Genomic DNA, 12,703 nt, shown 5'->3' with positions numbered 1-12,703 from the left:
TATATAAGAAGTATTTTAAAAATATAGCAATACAGAAAAGTATAGAAAAAGGGTTATAAAATAATGCAAGAGACAAATAGTTTTAAAAGGAATGTTAGTGTGGCTAATACCAAATCATATAGAACACAGAGAAATTAGAGAAAATAAATGCATATGACTTGATTGTTCATCAGAATTAAACACAATTTTTATTATTTTTAGAAACTGACCCAACACAAAATGACTATAGAGCAAACATATGTAGAACTAAGTTTGCAGTCCTGATCAGTGTGGAAAGAGATTTCCCCATGCCTCAGCTAGCAAGAGAAGCAACGTATTCAGTATGCTTAAATTGTAAATGAGACTTGAAGTTAGGTAGTTTAAATAAAGAAAAATTAGCAACCACAATATATGTAGGAAAAGCAGTTGAAAATACACAAAGTATGTGCAGGTCATGTGAAATGCTTATTAAATTCATTAATTTTTTTATCTGAAAACTAACAAATATCAGAAATTGTTTTGATAAAATATCATGTTTTCCCTTTCAAAGGAAGAAAACTATGATACACTCCTCCTTTATAGTCAACATTGTATTAAGGCCCTACCTAATGCCATGAAACATGGAAAAGAATAAGGTTGGAAGGAAGAAAAATAACTTGACTATTTGTGAATGGCATATAATTTATACGAAGTGTTCAAGTCAACAGACTATTAAACTCATTGATATTTTAGCAGGACCCTGGATACAAGGTTAAGGCAAAACTCGAGCCACATTTCTTTCTATGTGAGTGTAATTTGCTATGAGTGTGTGCATGTGTGCACACATGCCAGAAGACGACAATGTGGGATTACTCTTCCCTTCTACCTCCATCTAGCTCCCAGAGATTGAACTCAGGCTGTCAGGATTAACAGCCAGCACTTTTACCCACTGAGCCATCTAACCAGCCCTACAAATAACATTTCTATACGCCATTGCAGTAGAGAATGAAAATTCAAGAATCTCTCCTTACGGGCAGGCAGGACCGCTTAGTGTATAGAGGCAACTGCCACAAAAGCTCCACGCATCATGACATGTGTGAAGCCCTCACACTCACCCCTGTATCTCTGTCTGTTAACAAACAAGATGTTATAATGATTTAAAGAAGTTCTCATTTACAAAGAAGCAAAAAAGTGTTCCGTTAGAGCAGATGATTAATGTTCACCATTTACTCAAATATTAAAAAATTAAGTGGACAATGCAGTCACTCCTGATGAGACCTGATAGACTAGGGTCAGAGGGAAGGGGAGGAGGACCTCCCTTTTCAGTGGACTGGGAGAGGGACATGGGTAGGGAAGAGGGAGGTAGGATTGGGAGGGGAGGAGGAGGGGAGGTACAGGGGGGATACAAAGTGAATAAACTATAATAAAAATAAAAATAATTCAAAAAGAAGTGAAGGTTAACAAGAGATTCATTTAATCACAAAGGCTACACAGTGCAGATAATATACATATATACATATATATAATCTGATATATATTATTAAACATTTCAATCAATAAAATTCCTTATAGAAGTTTCTGAAGAACTTGATAACTAGATATCCTAATGTTTGTAGCTGGGAAAAAAGGACTAAGAAAAACCAAGACGCATATAAGGATATCTTCTATACTCAATCTTTATAATAACAGAAAAAATTATGTCTGTCATAGAAGTTCCGTTGAAAAGGTTATAAATTATAACATATTACCAAACAACCATTACATAATAGAACAATATTCCTTAGGTATGGAATAATAATCAAGGTACAAAACTCAAGTTGAGTATTATTCTCAATAATGTAAATTTATTTTCAAAAGCTGGTGAACAGATGCATAAATGTTTATATCAGCTGATTCCTCTAGAGTGGAAGATATTAACTAGACAGAGAGCTTATTTGATAAGAGATACCTAGAGGGTTAGGAGGTGGCAGGAGGAAAGATTTGGGTATTTCAGGAGAGATTTTAAGCATGTCCATGTGGCTTTGCATTCTAGGACAATGTCAGTATTCATCACTTGAATATAATACTCTGTGGCTTAGGAAAATATGTTAAGGGCCTTTTGGCTAAGGGAAACCCAGAAAGAAGGCATAGATGTACTACCACAAAAATAAACTATTTATATAACGAGCCCAGAAGAAACTTGGAAGTTAGCTAAGCATACAGAGGATGAAGGGGGAACCTGGAAACAGCAAAAAATTTGAGACAAACAAAGCTGGAAGAATTAAAAAAGAAAAAAAAAAAAGAAAAGGAAGGGTGGGGAAGTAAGAAAGATAAATTGTGAAAAGCTGTAACCTGTGTGGTCTTAACAAGCACAGAGTTTTAGAAAAGTAGGTTAATTATTGTCTGTATTATGTTAATAGTGTAGACATTAATCTGCCATTATCATTTTTATCCCACTAACCCATTACTGTAATAGAAACCCCAAGGATTAGAACTTCCTTTAGAGATTTCATGTGAGAGTGTGGATGGACCACCTCACATGCTCGGGCTCCAGAGCATCTCACATCCCAGCAAAGTCTTAGTTCCCAATCAGGGTAATCTGGCTCACAACTAAATCTCTGTGTGTGTGCTTCTGCATGCATGCGAACTCTTGTGCAAGTGTGCACATGAATGTTCACGTATATGTGTGTGTGTGTGTATGTCCTGGTCTTTGTTTTATCTTTTCTAAATACACAAGCGTTTTAACACTGAACTAGGTGAGGCAAAGAAAGATGAGAATTTCTCTTTTACCTGTACTTAACCAAAACTAGAATAAAATAAAATCTGAAGTACACAATGACTTCCTATCTTTCTTCTTCTATAGAATGAAGCCACTCACATCTTCTGTTGTGTGGGAGAAGGCAAGAAAAAGCAAGCAGTGAGCAAAGAAGAAAGTCGCAGAGACATGAATGTGGTGCAGAGAGGAATGGATTACTCAAACTGAGAAAGTTAGGAAAGCTGCTCCAGGACAAGAAGGAAAGTCAAATTTTTAGGACATTGTGTTATAAAAACCTAATAATCCTAAGAACTTTAGCATATTTTCTGGGCACAGAAAACACGAATGCTTCCTGCTTTTGTCTCTATGTATCTTTGTGATATCTTCTTTATAAACTATGTGTTGAAGGGTAACAAGAATTCATCTACATCACTCTATGCCCAACATTGAGCCTACTGCTAACCCTGTATAGAAGTGAACAGGTGTTTAGTGAATGAAGTTGATGTTAAGATAAAGAACCAATATTCTCACAACTGTATCTAACTGACAAACTTTAAAAAAATACAAGGATACAACAAGGACATTTGTTCAACCATGTTCGTAGCAGCTTTATTTGTAATAGCCAGAAGCTGGAAACAACCTAGATGTCCCTCAACTAAGGGATGGATACAGAAATTGTGGTACATTTACACGATGGAATACTACTCAGCAAAACAAGGAAATCATGAAATTTGCAGGCCAATGGTGGGAACTAGAAAAGATCATCCTGAGTGAGCTATCCCAGAAGCAGAAAGACACACATGGTATATACTCACTTATAAGTGTATATTAGACATATAATACAGGATAGTCATACTAAAATCTGTACACCTAAAGAAGCTAAGCAAGGAGAAGAACCTTGCTTAAGATGATCAATCCTCACTCAGATAGGCAAATGGGACTGGACAGACATGGAAGAGGGAGAAAAGAGGGAACAGTTCAGGAGCTTACCACAGAGGGCCTCTGAAAGACTCTACCCAACAGATGCTGAAATACATAGCCAAACTTTTGGCAGAGTGCAGAGAATCTTATGAAAAAAGGGGGAGATAGAAAGACCTGGAGGGGACAGGAGCTCCAAAGGAAGAACAACAGAACCAAAAAATCTGGCACAGGGGCACAGGGGTCTTTTCTGAGACTGATATTCCAAACAAGGACCATGTATGGAGACAACCTAGAAACCCTATACAGATGTAGCCCATGGCAGTTCAGTGTCCAAGTGGGTTCCCTAGTAATGGGAACAGGGACTGTCTCTGACATGAACTCAGTGGGTGGCTCTTTGATCTCCTCCCCTTGATGGGGGAGCAGCCTTACCAGGTCACAGAGGAAGACAATGTAGCCAGTCCTGATAAGACCTGATAGAATAGGGTCAGAGGGAAGGGAAGGAGGACCTGCCCTAGCAGTGGACTTGGGGAGGGTCACAGGAGGAGAGAAGGAAGGAAGGGTGGGATTGGGAGGGGATGAAGGAGGGGGCTACAGCTAGGATACAAAGTGAATAAACTATAATTTATAAAAAAATAAATAAACTCAAAACAAAACAAAAATACACTGCGGTTTAACTATTCTACCTTCTGGTAGGAATTTAGCTCATGTTACTTCCAAACATTTATTTCCAAAGTTATAAGGATACAGAGGCAGCAATGCTGACTCCTTCCCCCTTGTTGATTTCACAACACCAAGGCAAAGCAAACATGCAAGAGAACACAAAGCCAAGGGGGAGATGGCATCAGCAGCTTTTCAGGAAAGTTTAAGAACACTTAACTAAGGAGAACCCTAACTCTATGCTTAAAACATGGCAAAATGGGGGTAGAAAGATGGCACAGTGGTTAAGAGTGCTTGGTACTCTTGAAGAACTGAGTTTATTCCCAGCACCCATCTCACGAAGCTGACAACTGTCTGTAACTCTAGTTCCAGGGGATCTGAATTCTCTGGCCTCTGCAGGTCCACAAGTGCATGCATGTGTGTGTGCAAACACACACACACACACACACACACACACACACACACACACAGGAGAGAGAGATGGAGAGGGTGCTAGAGGGAGAAGGGGAAGAGGGAGGGGGAGAGGGAAGGAGAGAATAAAATAAATGCTTTAAAAATGACAACCTTCAGAACTGATTTTGGTGACAAATGTCCATGGACAGAGCAAAAAAGAAAGATAAGATTTATATAAACAATTAAATAAAATGAATTTTTATTGAAAAAAATGGCAACCCAAAGAGTAAAGAGTTTTAAGTGAGAAATTTATAAAGTTTAAAGAAAATGTCAGATAAACAAATACTAGTTTATATATGAAAGAAAACAGAATGATCAGAAACATTTGGTATGATACATATGAGAGAATATAATATTTAAGATACCAAATGTAATTGTTTTGTTGTGCAATTAAAATATAGCTTGTACAGATAGAAAACCAAAATCCACTTACTTGTCTTTTGAGATTAAATAAAAATAATGTACATAAGTTAAAAAACAATAAATTGAAGCAATATTTTAAATAAGCTAAATAAACTAAAGCAATATTCATGCCAAATATATTTTTGACTATAATATTATAAACTTAGATGTAAATTTGTAAAAGAGAAACATTTGATATTGAAAAATAAATTCCAAAGAAGAAATTAAAAATGGCATCACCCCATGTAAAACAGAGAATATGTGTAGTACTACAAATAGAAATAAGCAAAATTCCTTTAAATTTCTGTGTCTGTTTATGAATTCAGATGTTTGCAGCTGTGTATTGTGTACACCTGCCTATGGTGGCCAGAGTCAACATTGGGTGTCTTCCTGATTACTCTCCCCCTTTCGTTCTGACTCCCACCTTGCAGTAGACCTGAAACTCACCATTGGCTAGAGTGGATGGCCACAGAACTCCAATGGTCTGCTTGCCTCCATCTCCTTCCACAGTGCAGGGGTCACAGACACTCATCCAGGTGCCTGGCTGTCACTGGGTTCTGAGGGTCTGAGCTCTGGTCTTGAAGCTTACATAGCAAGAGTTAACTGACTGGGCTATCTCCCTAGGCAACCGTTATTTTAATTTTTAAAAATGTCTTATAAGCAAGAATCATAAATTTATAAATAAGCGAAAGGAAACCCACCCTGAACAAGAATTCAGTCCATTACCTGTACTCAGTCCTTCCACCCCCCCCTTGGTATTTAGCCTACCTTGCTCTTTCATGCATGTTATGCTGTACTCTTATGTACAATGGCTCACACACATACATGTTTCATTGGCTAGGTTCCCTATATGAGGGAGAATATGATTTTTCTTCCTTCTAAGATCGTATGGCCTTGTTTAATATTATACATTTGAAATGCATCCATTATTCTGCACATTTTGTAGTCCAATGCTGTTTAAAAAAATACAAAAACACACACTTACACTTGCAACAAGGAATTAGATTCCAAAAAAGCTATTGTGAAAAATGACACTGTCAGCCACTGGTGAAAAGGGTGGTGACCCTGATGTTGCTAGCGGGCCTGAGGAGATCTGAGAACCTTTAGGGACCTCCACTTGGGCAAAATGGGTCTTTGGATACACTACAGAAAATAATTTTAGGATTTCAGTATTGGAATCTGTTTAAAATATTTTAACAGGTTTAAAAACACAGATTAGTAAAAAGAGAGGTCCTCAGGAATGAAGATACGTTCAAGAGGAAGAACCTTATAAACAAATAACTGCTTGTTATCCTTGATCCAAAAATATTTAAGACTAAGCAAAGCAATGATTGTGGAAGAAACAAAATTTTAAAAGTAAAAACTCTTCAGGTGCCAAATAATCATTAATGACATTTCGTCCTCATTTACATGTCCTATCACATTTACATGTGGTAACTGTGACACGACAGTGGGGTGCATCACAGAGAGAGAGAGCTCTGAAGCCCAGCAGTATGAAACCACACAGCACTTTGGAAAAGCGGCCTGAAGAGCGGCGTGACAGCGCTCCTTGTATGCACTTACAGAAGCTGTCCTGTCGCCTTAAAGCCAGCCATCCCAGCAGATGTCTGCTGCCAGACTGCTCCCTCAAATGCTCCATGACACTCACTCCTTCAGCAAATTCTCAGACTGCATGTTTCTCAAAAGACATAGGAGGTTTGCTTACTTTTTTTGAGTCAGTGTTTCTCTGTGTAGCCTTGGCTGTCCTGGACTTGATTTGTAGACCAGGCTGGCCTCGAACTCATAGAGATCCGCCTTCCTCTGCTTTCCAGAGTGCTGGGATTATAGGTGTGTGCCACTGCACCTGGCTCTACATGTGAGGTTTATTGAAGACTTCATCTGCAGACTCATTTTACAGATAAAGCTAACTCATTGTGTTATATTTTTATAAAAGGTACTTTGTATGGGCCATGCACTACACACATAAATAACCTAATCTAATTTAAAGTCAATAATACATAATATTTTTAACATATGGACAATGTTTTAAAGACAGGATTTCTCTGTGTAGCCTTGTCTATCCTGGATTCACTTTGTAGACCAGGCTGGCCTCGAACTCCCAGAGATCCACCTGCCTCTGCCTCCCTGGGTGTGGGATGATAGGCGTGCACCACACCCAGCTGGACAATAAATGTTTAAGGTAAATAGAATCATGTAGCTATATCTTGCACACACAGTATCACTCAGTGTCGAGGGCTTTTCTAGGTGTGATAATAAGAAGTACGTATTGACTTTTCCACATAAACTTTCACTAGTCCATGAGCGTATTACTCACCTAATTGCATCATTGGTCTCTGAAACAGCTTTTAAATATTCTTTCAAATAATAGTAATTAAAGCAATATTTCCGGATCCTATATCCACGCCATTGTCTCTGGATCTATTGTAGATAAAAAGATAAACTATGTAAATAAAAAGATAAAATACGCCATTGGACATTTTTATAAAAATATACTTCTTAAAAGTCAAGATGACTCTATCCAATAAAGGCTTGAACAATGCCCCAACTAGACATCTTACTCCACCAAGTAAAACCTTTAGTGGCAGGCATGGGTAATGTAGTGTGGAGTCCCTCGACAAAGAGGCTGCATGGTCACCCTCTCCAACACCACAGGCTGTTGCCAAAGCTATTTGGTTGTTTGCCATAACCCGATGGTGAGGCCTTGTTGCTGAGGAAGATGGTATTTATGTAATTGAATATGAAGAAGTCAACTGGTATCCAACTAAAGCTTCACTCCTGCTGGCTAGCATCCATGATTCTGGATGGTACTCTGGACACTGCTATAGGAGACAAATTACATCACCCAGCTACAAACCTTGCAACTTACAACAGAGATATGCCTGCGAGATATAGTGGTGTAACAGTGGCACAGATGTAATAGGAGTAACCAACTACCCTGATTGGATTTAAGGGTCACTCCATGAGATGGAGCCCACATCTAGCACTACTAAAGTGGCAAAGAACCTGAGTCTAGATAGTTCATGAGTCCTATGGGAAAACCTATTACTATTATTCTGCTAAAGGAACCTAACGATAAAATAATTCTTGACACACTGTTATACCCACAGACCGTGTCTCACTCAGCTTTCATCAGAGAATCTTCTTGCAGTAGATGGAAACTAATGCAGAGACCCACAACTGGACAATATGCAGACAGTGACAGGCTTTGGAGCCTCCGGCCTCTACTGGGATATCTTTATCAAACCCCTTTCTTCAAGGCCCAGAAATCTAGGTGGCAGAGGAAGTAAAAGGATTCTAGGAGGTAGAGGTGGCAGATTACTGCAAAGAAATGGCAGCTTCTAGATAAAATGCAACTGATACACATGTAAACCCACAAAACTGTGACAGTGTGCCGAAGATCTGAACCAGGGCAAAGCAGACAAAATATCAGCCTTGGAATGGGAGGCAGACACAAAGTCCCATCCGTAATTTTCTGCAATTGATAACTGCAGGAATTGTGGAAACTCAGTTGCTCCAGTGGAGTGTCCCTGAGTATATCAACAATACTCTAGGTCAGGTCCCATGCCCAGGAGTAGGTGGCCAGCACAAAATGGATTCCATGTTTTTTGTGTGCTTTCTGCTCCTTTTTGTATTTTATTACTTGTCTTATTGATTTTCTTTTTAAAATTGTTTTATTATTTTTTTTTTGAGGTAAGAAAGAATCGGGGAAAGGGAAAGCATATGATCAAAGTATATTGTATAAGTTTTTAAAAAAATAATAGAAATTCTCAAAGAAAAAGTAAAAAACACAAAAAGTATCTTAAGGTTTTCTATGAATAGAGCTAGTAAATTAGTTGTAAATGTTATATCACCAAAATAAAAATTAACTATCTGATATTGTAATTTGTGTGTGGTTGTTTTGGGTGTGGTGTATATGCATGTGCATTAGCATGTTCTCATGTGTGTAGGGCACATGTGGGGATGCATGTGAAGCCCAGAGGTTGAAGTCAGATATGTTCTAGATCACTGCCCCACTGTTTACCTGGGCAGCTTTTCTAGCTGCAGCCAGATCCTGCTGGTCCACAAGTCTAAGCAGCCAGCTTACCTTGTCTCTCCCTCTAAAGCACTGGGATTCTAAGCATCCTCCATCATTCTCACTGCTCTTACATAGATACCGGCATCCAAGGCCCCATCCTCATGTTCCTAAGGAAGCTCTTTAGCCACTGAAACATCTTCCATCTATCTACTGGCCATGAAGTTGCTGTCTCAGGTTTTTGGTCAGAGCAGCTAATGCAACTCCTAACTGCATTGGTGATTGTATTAGGTCTAATTCAGGTAAATGAGTCTGTCTTTAAATAAAACATTATTTTTGTTCTTTTATTTATTTTTTAACTTTAATTTTTGTATATATTTTGGTATTATAATTTTGTTACTTCCTTCTTTCCTTCCTTCGAACCATGTCTCTTTCAAATTCATGGAATCTTTTTCTTAAATTATCATTATATGTATTCACAAGTCCTTGGGTTCAAATCTCTAGTACTATCAAAGCAGGGGAAACCCTGATAGCTAATATTGTTTTTACTTATTTTTTCACTTTGCATAGCTCCTCTCTAGTAGCCCAGGCTGGCCTGGGATTTCACTATGGAAGCCAGGCTGTCTTTGACTTTATAGTCTTGCCTTAGTTTCCCAAGTGCTGAGTTGACAGGTCCTGTCAACTATGCCTGGTACTGGACTGCACCTTGACCATAACTTTGAGCACTGTTTTAACAGCAGCTGCTATTTAGTGACTTCTCATTTGTCCAGTGGGATCCTAAGCATTTTACCTCTATGCTTTTTCTTTAGAACATTTCTATGTGCAAAATACCATATTTATCTCATCATAGAAAAGAAAACAGCTTATGTAATTTTCTTATACTTATTCAGCTACCAGATGTATCTAGCCATTAAGCTGGAGCAATGACAAATGTATTCTTCTTGTTATTACAAACAAAATTAGAAAATAAATGAATGACAATTTTCCTTTTTTATAATTTGTTTTTAACTTTAATTTTATTTTTATTAATTATAGTTTATTCACTTTGTATCCCAGCTGTAGCCCCCTCTTCCATCCCCTCCCAATCCCACCCTCCCTCCCTCTTCTTCTTCTCCTATGGCCTTGCCCAAGTCCAATGATAGGGGAGGTCCTCCTCCCCTTCTGTCTGACCCTAGTCTATCAGGTCACATCAGGACTGGCTTCTTTGTCTTCCTCTGTGGCCTAGTAAGGTTGCTCCCCCCTCAGATGGAGGTGATCAAAGAGCCAGCCCATGAGTTCATGTCAGAGACAGCCCCTGTTCCTATTCCTGGGGAACCCTCTTGGACACTGAACTGCCATGGGATATATCTATGTAGGAGTTCTAGTTTATCTCCATGCATGGTCCTTGGTTGGAGTACCAGTCTCAGAAAGACCCCTGTTCCCTTGTGCCACTATGCCAGATATTTTGGTTCTGTTGCTCTCCTTGTAGAGCTCCTGTCCCCTCCAGGTCTTTCTACTCTTCCTTCTTTCATAAGATTCCTTGCACTCTGCCCAAAGTTTGGCTATAATTCTCAGCATATGTTTTGATACCCTGCTGGGTAGAGTCTTTTAGAGGCCCTCTGTGATAGGCTCCTGTGCTGTTTCCCGTTTTCTCCCCCTTCTGATGTCTGTCTCATTCGCTTTTCTGAAAGAAGACTGAGCATCTTACCCAGGGTCCTCCTTCTTGATTAGCTTCCTTAGGTGTACAGATTTTAGTATGATTATCCTATATTATATGTCTAATATCCACTTATAAGTGAGCGTATACCAACCAATGAAACTTCTTTTGAAGCTATCTTCTTATATCACCCAAAGGAATCCAAAACAGTTCTGTTTTTACCAAAAAGATGTAACTACACTTTTCTGAGGAGTGCTGGGATTGTGTGTAACACCTTTAAACACAAGGCTGACCCACAAACTCCCAGTCATGAGAATTCATCTCCTTTGCTCCTATATTCACCAGTTCTCATGACAATTCAAACAAAAATGTAAAGACTGATATCAGTATTGTAGGTAAAAGAATGTCTGAACCCATTTAAAAGACTAGAAGACATTCAGAATCCCCTGTTAGTCTCCCATAGGTTCAGCTGCACTCACTTCGTATATTCTAGGAATGGCTGAATGGCTCAGGATGAACGTTTTCCTGCAGTCTTTCCAAAGTCAGCACAGTTTCAAGGATGCAAGAATGTCTGTTTTCTCTAAATGCATTTTCATAGTCAATGGGTTAGTCAAGAGCCTAGTTCATGAAGGTTTATTCCCAACACTGTTTTCATTTGGGTTTTTTTTTTTTTTTCATTTTTTAGCTAAAGGATATTTAGCTTAACATACATATAAGTGAAATGTTGAATCAACATTGAATAAATAGCAATGCTGTCTGAAAGCATTTTTCTTTGTTATTTAAAAAGTCATTTAAAAGCATTTCACAATCATTTTACAGTCTGATATCTGTGGGGATTTTAATATTTTAGTCAGCTTTTCAGGATGGAAAAAAATGACAAAAAAAACAAAAAACAAAAAAAACCCAAACCAGCCACAACAATTACAGTTGTGAGTGTACTGAACAAGAGACATAAATTCTAGCAGCCAGATGAAGTTACACTGCAGTGCGATGCAACTGTATTGAGAGCCTGTCAATAAGATGTTTGTTTTTCAAGTTATCTTAATTTTATTTTTTCGATTTAATTGCTTTAACTATGGGAGAGCTGCACCTGAGTGCGGTACCTGTAGAAGCCTAAAGGCCTCAAACCCCCTGAGCTGGAGTTACATGCAGGGGGAACCACCTCATGTGAGTGGGTGCTCTGGAGCCAAATTTCCTGTGGAAGAGCAGCAACAGCTCTGGGCCCACGTGTGGTCTCTCAAGCTCCTCAAACAATCCCATCTTAGAGATCCACATTTTAAAAAAGATTTAGAAAGGATTGTTTCCTAGCAGTGGGAGTGGGGGCTGGCTCCGGCTCTGTTGCCTGCCTTTGGATCTCTTTCTCCTAGTTGGGCTGCCTTGTCTGGCCTCAGTGGGAAGGATGCTGCTACCAGGGTGGGCTGGTACCCATGGGGAGTCAAGGGTGAGTGGGGGAGGGTGTTGTGAGGGTGGAACTGGGAGGATAGGAGGGAGGGGACTTTGATCAGGCTGTAAAATGATTAAATAAATTAATGGAGAAAATTAATTAATTAAAATTAATTCTCCATAATTTAAACAAAATCATATAATGTCTGACAATATTGAGGAATTGGTGCAAACCACCTTCTAAGAAAATGGAAAAACAAATCAGAATACACATATATAAATAATATATGCAAATAAGAGCATTTTCTTGTTTCATCTAAGTTAATGCTTTAACTTCATGCTGAAGTATACATAATTAGCCTCATTTGAAAGAAGATAAAACTTACTTAGTGAGGTCAAATAACTGCCTAAGGTCACATGGGTGGCTGATGGCCTCCAGATGTTTCAGCACTCTTATCTGTTTACACAGCAACGGTGTGATAAGAGGACATGTCCAGATATACACTGCGGAAAAATGTATGCTCGGCAGCAGAAGTCACTCAGTGAA

The 12,703-nt window shown here is 38.7% G+C and overlaps 1 protein-coding gene across 3 annotated transcripts in view; it reads right to left on the bottom strand.

Annotated features, from left to right (window-relative positions):
• The window catches only part of Spata17 (spermatogenesis associated 17), a 175,173-nt gene that overhangs the window by 122,046 nt on the left and 40,424 nt on the right, over positions 1 to 12,703 (bottom strand). For all 3 annotated transcript variants that reach the window (XM_055609178.1, XM_055609177.1, XM_055609179.1), the window contains one exon: positions 7,440 to 7,543. In XM_055609178.1, coding sequence (XP_055465153.1) covers positions 7,440 to 7,543 — 104 coding nt within the window. The remainder of the gene's footprint in view (positions 1 to 7,439; positions 7,544 to 12,703) is intronic.

Source organism: Psammomys obesus, unplaced genomic scaffold (genome assembly GCF_907164565.1).
Source record: "Psammomys obesus unplaced genomic scaffold, mPsaObe1.curated_primary_1811, whole genome shotgun sequence".
NCBI classification, from domain to species: domain Eukaryota; kingdom Metazoa; phylum Chordata; class Mammalia; order Rodentia; family Muridae; genus Psammomys; species Psammomys obesus.
This window is presented reverse-complemented; position numbering and strand designations above follow the sequence as displayed.